Source organism: Amborella trichopoda, chromosome 7 (assembly GCF_054954075.1).
Source record: "Amborella trichopoda isolate Santa Cruz 75 chromosome 7, AtrichopodaSantaCruz75HAP2 v2.0, whole genome shotgun sequence".
Lineage (NCBI taxonomy): Eukaryota > Viridiplantae > Streptophyta > Magnoliopsida > Amborellales > Amborellaceae > Amborella > Amborella trichopoda.
Window position 1 is genome coordinate 37,842,172 of NC_142342.1, and position 7,872 is coordinate 37,850,043.

At 36.0% G+C, this 7,872-nt stretch overlaps 1 protein-coding gene across 10 annotated transcripts in view; it reads left to right on the plus strand.

Moving 5' to 3' along the window:
- LOC18422806 (S-adenosyl-L-methionine-dependent methyltransferases superfamily protein) overlaps positions 1-6,345 on the plus strand; it is a 28,307-nt gene extending 21,962 nt beyond the window's left edge. For 4 of the 10 annotated variants that reach the window (XR_016059766.1, XR_016059767.1, XR_016059762.1 and 1 more), the window contains exon 8: positions 5,854-6,345. Coding sequence is in view for 3 of the 10 variants with exons in the window: in XM_006827431.4 (XP_006827494.1) it covers positions 5,854-6,050 (197 nt within the window). In the remaining 7 variants the exon portion in view is untranslated. Of the gene's footprint in view, positions 1-5,389 lie in introns of all 10 variants that reach the window. The other 6 variants (XR_016059768.1, XR_016059770.1, XR_016059764.1 and 3 more) reach the window with 2 other exon arrangements.
- Positions 6,346-7,872: the final 1,527 nt, after the last annotated feature.

The window sequence follows — 7,872 nt, forward strand, 5'->3', positions numbered from 1 at the left end:
GCCGAAATGAACAATGACCAATCCATTTAGCCTTGGAAACTCTCTAGTATGAACCTTCTTACCTTGCCTCTTGGGTTGAGTCCATCCTCTTCGAGTTAAACCTCACAGAAATTTTGGCCACCTCTGGTTTTCCCCGTGAATTTCAGTTGTCAGAAAATGGGTTTTTTGCTTAAAATTGGAACCATGGGTCATTTTCCCATGGTTTCTCCCAAAAGGCTGTGTGTTTTGATCATAATTTTCCCATGGTTATTTTGGGAATAAATTATTTTCTATTGGGTTCTTTTGTTTGCGTGGTCAAACTACTGCAGCACGCACAGCCAATTTATATATGTTCTTTTTTATAGGAAAACCAAAGTATTTTTCCTAAAAACTAAAAGGTGTGGTTTCTATATGGTTGCAACCTTACACAATCCAATTAAGGCACACCTCCAAATTTTATCATAATATGTAATTTGCTGTAAAAAATTCTTTGGATTATTTGAAAATTTATTTTCATAGCTAATTATAAAATTTTAAACTCTAAAAATAGTTAGAATCAAGTAGATCTATAAACATATGAAAATCTTGAAAATGGACGGTCTAGATAATGGGTTGTAAGGTGCACGATTTACGAGACTCAAAATCGTTTTTTTTTCATGTTCATATAACTTGATGTCGAGATGATCAATTAGAGGGTTTTTACATTAAAACAACATTTTCCGATGAATTTTTGACGTTGCAACCTTATATAAACTTTTTCCAAAATTAAAACCCACAGGTTTTAGTGGTGGGGTTAAATTAGAAATTTCCCCTCTATCAAATCTCAGGCCCTTGTAATGATTGATTTGATGGGCTTTTTTGAAAGCAAGACAAAGGGAATTGGTGAAATGTTATATAATAAATCACTTGGGTGTGGGTTGATAAATTTCCCATAAAAAAAGAAAAAGATAGAGACAAGATAAGGGAATCTCTAGGAATGCCATTCACAAACAAGAGAAGTTCAGTAGAAGTGGACCAAGTGTTTGCATCTTTTCTTATAAAACCAGGGTAATTTCATCATGGGTAGCTGGTATTTTGGATAAAGAAAAGTATACAAAGAGACCATTTACTTTTAGCACAAGGTCACAATTAGTATCGTCTTTCTGATTTCAAATCGAGTGGTTGTGAGCATGCCAATGCCTACACTCAAATTTAAAAAAAATAAAAATAAAAATTCTCGAACTCCGTGACCGACCCCAAACCATCTAATTTAACATCTAATGGCTAGGAATAATTCTAACCTCTTTGTAAGAAAGATAAATGGTCTCATAGTATACAATCCCTTTGGATAATTGGCATATGCCTTTTTGTTTAGGGGTTTTGTTTAGCTATTTATGTTTGAATTTCTAAGTTTGTGAACTCTAAAATAAGCAAAACATTCTTATCTATCAGTACACTTGTGTATTTTACTAGAGACACCTTTGTTCATTGGGCAGGGTGCAATTGAACTTTTTAAGTTTTGATCGAGGGACAATAGCATTGATACTATGGGAGTACAATAACAAAAAGTTAAACAAGGAGTCATGAGAACTATGCAAAGAGACGAAAGCACTTATTTTTTGTGATGTTTATAGCGCACAGCCCCATAAATGCCTTGGTTGTCATGCGTGCGTTTCTATTGGTTTAGTACTGAATCATCAAAACTAGAAAAAAGGGTAAAACTTTGTAAAAAATAGTGTACCTAGTAAAGAAGCTAGGTTGTGTTAGGTAAGCAACCAACGTAAAACTTTATCAAAACTTATCATAAATATTGAACCTATATTATTTGCTTATGCTAGGGTATTCCCCAGAAGCGACACGTTGTACCATTACCTGGGTACAATGAGCGCCGCCCTGTTGCAGTGAAAAAAGACAAAGGTTCCCCCGACACTCTAGACGAGCGTGGGTAAAGAAGCTAGTTAAGAGAATATAATTTATCTAGCCACATGGAAAGTAAGAATGTTGTCATGTAAGAGTACAGACTTAGTAAATACAATGAGACAAAGGAGAGAAAACACAGTCTGTCTACAAGAAACTAAATGGCAAGGAGAAAAAGCTAAAGAAATAGATGGGTATAAACTTTGGTATATAAGAAATAATAATAATATAAATGATATATAGGCATAATAGCAGACAAATATTTAAAAGATAAAGTAGTTAATGTCAAGAAAATAGGTGATAGTCTCTTGTTAATTAAACTTGTATTAGAGGAGGAGATATTTAACTTGATCAGTGCTTATGCACCATAAATAGGATTAGAGGATAGAATTAAGAGACAATTTTGGGAGGACATAGCTAGAATAGTCCAATACATACCAAATGGAGAGGACTTTTTTAGGAGGGAACTTAAATGGTCATGTAGGGAAGGATATGAAGGGGTACATAGGGGATATGGGCTTGGTGAAAGAAATAAGATGGGTGAGGCTATTTTAGATTTTGTTATGGCCTATGACCTAGCAATAGAAAATACTTACTTTAAAAAGCGCGATGAACATTTAATAAGCTATAAAAGTAGATCACATAAAAGCCAGATAGACTTCTTCCTAATTAAGAAGGTTGATCGACCATCATGTAAAGACGGCAAGGTAATCCCAGGAGAGAGTTTGAATGCCCAACATCTGCATAAAGACATGGAATTTAAGGGGTGAAATTAATAGGTGTCCAAGAACTAGGTGGTGGAATTTAAAAAATGAGAAAATAGACTTATTTAGGAATAATTTAGTTAAAGAAAAAAAATCGAGCTCTGAACATGAGGTCATTGTTATGTAGAATGAGATAACTAATTGTATTAAGCAAGTGGCAAAAGAAGCTTTAGGAGAATCTAGAGGAAAAAGAAATTTCGATAAAGAAACTTGGTGGTGGAGTGATGAGGTTCAAAAGGATATTAGCGAAAAACGATCATGTTATAAAACTTGGCAGGGTAATAGAAATGATCAAAACTTAGGAGAATATAAAAAATGCTAAACAAATAGTAAGGTTAAACTTTAGGCATATAGTAATCTATATAGTAAATTGGGAACCAAAAAAGGAGAAAAAGATATTTTCAAATTAGCAAAAATGAGGGAAAAAAAGTGTAGGGATCCAGACCATATTAAATGCACTAAGAGTAAGGATCAAAGGGTCTTGGTGAAGGATGAAGAGGTCAATGAACGATGGAGAGTTTATTTTAAAAAAATTATTAAATGGCGAACACAATAGGAACATAGTGGTAGAAGGAACCATTGGCATAAATTAGGTGGAGGTCATAGATACATTCTTAGCATTAGAATATCGAAAATGAAAGAAGCTTTGAAACAGATGAAGATAGGAAAGGCTTTATGACTAGATGGTATTCCGGTAGAAGTTTGGAAGTGCATGGGGGAGATTGATATTGACTGACTGACCAAACTGTTCAAAAAGGTGTCGAGAACAAAGCAAATGGCAGATGAATGGAGGAAAAGTATTGTGGTACCAATTTACAAGAATAAAAGAGACATACAAAATTGTGTGCACAATCGAGGGATCAAACTTATGAGCCACACTATGAAGCTCTGGGAGAGAGTGATTGACCAACGACTAAGGCATGAAACAAGTGTATCAGAAAACCAATTTGGTTTTATGTCAGGGAGGTCAACAATTTCCTACTTGAGCAACTGATTGAAAAGTTTAGGGCGAAGGGAAAAGACCTCCACGTGGTCTTTATTGATATAGAGAAAGATTATGATAGACTACCTCAAGATTTGATTTGGTGGGTGTTGAGAAGAAAGGAGTCTCCAAATACTACATCGACTTGGTGAGAGATATGTACGATGGAGTGCTAATTAGTGTACGAACAACTAGTGGAGAGACGAGTGAGTTTTCAGGGCCAATAGGTCTGCATCAGGGGTCAGCATTGAGCTTATACTTCTTTGTCCTAGTTATGGACAACTTAAGTAGGCACCTACAAAATGAGGTACATTGGTGCATATTGTTTGCAAATGATGTAATTATGACCGATGAGACCCGAAACGGTGTCAACATAAATTAGAACTTTGGAGGGGTGCTCTAAAATCTAAAGGTTTTAAAATTAGCTGGACTAAGACAGAATATATGGAGTACAAGTTTAGTAATAATAGGAGTAGAGACGAGGAAGTAGTTAAGATTGACGGCCAGAAAATACCAAAAAGAGCATCTTTTCGGTATCTTGGGTTTATAATCCAAGAAAATGGGAAAGATTGAAGAAGATGTCGCACATAGAATTAGAGCTGGGTGTGCGAAGTGGAGATGTGCAACCAGAATTTTATGTATTTGCCGCATACCAATAAAGTTAAAGGGCAAGTTCTATAGGACAACTGTGAGACTAACTTTGCTATGTAAGACGGATCAAAAAACAATATACCCATAGAATGAGTGTAGCAGAGATGAGGATGTTGCGAAGGATGAGTGGCAAGATAAGAAGGGATAGAATTCTAAATGAATACATTCGAGAAAATTTAGGTGTGGCACCAATAGGCGATAAGATGAAAGAGAGTAGACTTAGGTGGGCTGGCCATGTGTGACACAGACCCAGTACAGCACCTGTAAAGAGGTGCAAGTAAGTTCACGTAGAAGGTTCGAAAAGGACAAGGTATAGGCCCAAAAGGATATTGTTGGAAGTAGTAAGAAAAGATATGAGGACTTCTGGCCTCACTAATGGTATGGCCCTTAATAAAGCATAATGGTGGATCAGGATTCGTGTAGACGACCCCAATTAGTTACGAAAAGGCTTTGATAATGATGAGAGTTCCTCAATTTAGGGGACTAGTGTGACCTTAACAATTGCGACTTTGTTGATCTCAAGTTTAGATTGGTCCATATAAACACTCTATACTTCATCAAAACAATTTGTAAACCTAAATATGCAATAATTTTGCATGGATATTTATTATGTTTAAATATGTAGACACTTACATGGATAGCTGTGTGTGTGTGTGTATGGATAGACTTTAGATATCATAAAATTGCTGAATGTACTTCAATGAGCTCTAGTGGATCAGTCTAGTCCAGTCATTGTTTTTTATTTTTTTGGGTAAATAATCTTAGTCCGGTCTTGCAGCAGTTATTTCACTAATTGCTTCTTATTCTCGTAGAGGCCACAAACAACTCTCGTTTTCTCTTTCTGGTTTGCAAGGCACTGATTTATGCTTGATATCATGACTCATAATCTAAGATCAGAAATCTTGGCATGGTTTCATTTTGTTTCAAGACTGAACTGCATCTGATCTCCTATTTGTCGTCTGAAATCTGTACTGCAGTGACTTTTGGAATACTGATGCATTTCATATCACATTTCGATGTCCACTTTTTTTAGTTCCAAAAGATACCCATCTCCAAGTTCATATTTTGTTGGGCATCATCCTACTTAATTGTCTCATTCACTGTTGGTTTCATATAGTTCTGCCAGGGTTTTAGAAGTCGACCTGCCTCGGCCTTGAGATGGGCCAAGGCCCTAGGCGCCTCCCCTATGCCTAGGAGAGCCCTCTAGGGACCTGCCTAGGTGGCTAAGATGTCACTAGGCTGGTGCCTTGTGCCTTGGCCCAACATGGCCTCTTCTTCTCCTCATGTCTTGGCCTTCCTCTTCCTCTTCTTGCGCCCCCACCTTTGGGAAGCCACAATCATGAGGCACCAGCAGCCTAAGAGGCCAATACTGTTTTCTGGATTCTTGGAAACTGGTTGATGCGTTATCAACACTGCATTTATATTTATCTAGGGACATGCATAGGTTTGTATTTGTACTCGCTACGTATTTGTGTATGTTGATCCTAGTTGATTGTATTTATGCATGTAAATGTAATTGTATATTTATGCATGTGTGGCATGGGCATGGATATGATATTAATCATTGATGAGTGGTTGCAGCGAGGCCTGGGTTCGAGAGGCCAGTAGGTAGTTCTTCAAAATCCATAGTGGAACCTGTCCCCCTAAGTGAGAGTGGACTGCTTTTGCCGAGTTTTGTTATGGAAGACCCTGAGTCTCATTTCATTTATGTGTGTAGAAAGACTCAAGAAGAGAGTTTCACCCCCACCAATTCTGCAATCGAAAATGATGTGCAATAACAGTGACATGCAGGCCACCATTTGCTTGCTTCCTCAAAAAGATTATGATTGACAGAGAGAAAGAGTCACTTTGCCATTGATTAGACCTAATGTTACGACCAGTTAGTGACACTCGCATCCTGCACCTTTGGTTGCATATGTAGCCTTATAAATGTAGCCTATAAATTTATTTGATGTTTCTCTCCTTGTCGCCCTTGTTACAGCTGGTTTTAAGAAAACTTGTTAGTTTTTCTAATTTCAGTCTTGTGAAATTGTCATTTTTCAAAAGAAATAAACAAAGATTATATGAACAAAATTTAGGGAATTCACATCAATCTCCCTTACAGTTATCAGTAGTTAAAAAAGGGTGCGGTTTATATGAGGCGTCAAATCTCAAACAGTCAAGGAGCCCTTGAAATCCTGATCAAAGATACAACGCCAGTGCTACAAATCCCGTAATAACTTGAAAATCTATTGTCATGCCAAATAATGAAATTTAAAGATTAACATGGTGCCAATCGAACATATTTATAACCACTTGAAATCTTAAAAATGGCAGTCTATATCTATATAGTATGTTATAAAATGTACTTTTTAAGATATGGAATCTTCGTTTTAATTCCATTCATATTCATGTATCTTCGAGGTGATCAATTTAGAGGGTTTTTTTGGTATTGAAAAAGCCATTTTCGATAGGTTTTAGACGTGCCTTACATCTATACCATGACGTTGATGCCTTGGATAAATTTTTTCCTTAAAAAAATGCCCCCTATGTTCACATAAACTGTACATGTATTTATTTGTTCGTTTTATTTTTTTCCCAAAATATTCTTGGTTAAGAATTCATTTAGAGCTCGACGGCCCATTAGAATTCCATTGAGCTTTTTAGAGGACCACCTTGATCTATCTTCCTAAGGAATCAAAGAACTATTGGTTCTGAACGGCTTTGATTCTTTACAAACAAAAAGTTTGGAACTGAGTGTGTGAGAATTGACCCAATCCAGGTCCAAAACCCAAATTCCCTATTTGGATCCGTGTATGGATACGAAATTTGGATCCCGACCCAAAATTTAGGTCCCAATTAAAATTTGGATCGAATTTGGGCGCAGGTTGATCCGCCCTGATCCTTTGGATCCATCCTGATTTTTTTAAATAGTAAATTTGTACTTTATATATATAATTTTTTAAAAAAAAATTGTATATATATATATATAAATATATAAAGTAATCTGGATCTGGATTCGAATCCGATGTATATTATTCAAATTCGAATCTAAATCTAAATATCCAAGATTCGGTTTGGACCCATATCCGATGTATACTATTTGGGTTCGGATTCGGATTTGGTCGGATCCAGCGCCGATCCGACCTGTTCTCACCCTAATAATATTGGACTATCGCTTTGATTATTTATACAAGAACAACGAATAATAAGGGAAGTAGTAACGTAAATTAGCTTAAAATTAATAAATATTTGAGAACTTAAATACTAGGTGGGAAATTATCAGAAAGATCACTTTCCTTTTTCAAATTTTACATTTAGGGGCCGTTTGAATACCTCAAAATATATTGTATAGGAAATATATTACTAGCGTAATACCTTACTGGGGTAATACATTACCTGCAAATAGATTGTTATTGTTTGGATAGTATTTAGATGCAACCTGAAAAATACATTGCTGCTGTTTGGCTTATGTTTGGAAGAAATCTGGAAATGCATTACCAACATTTTATCAGCACTTGCTTATAAACTATCGCAAAGGCGAATAAAAGTCGTCATCACACCATTCCAAAAAGATTTTTTAATAATAACATCATCACCATTTTAGAGAGAGAGAAATAA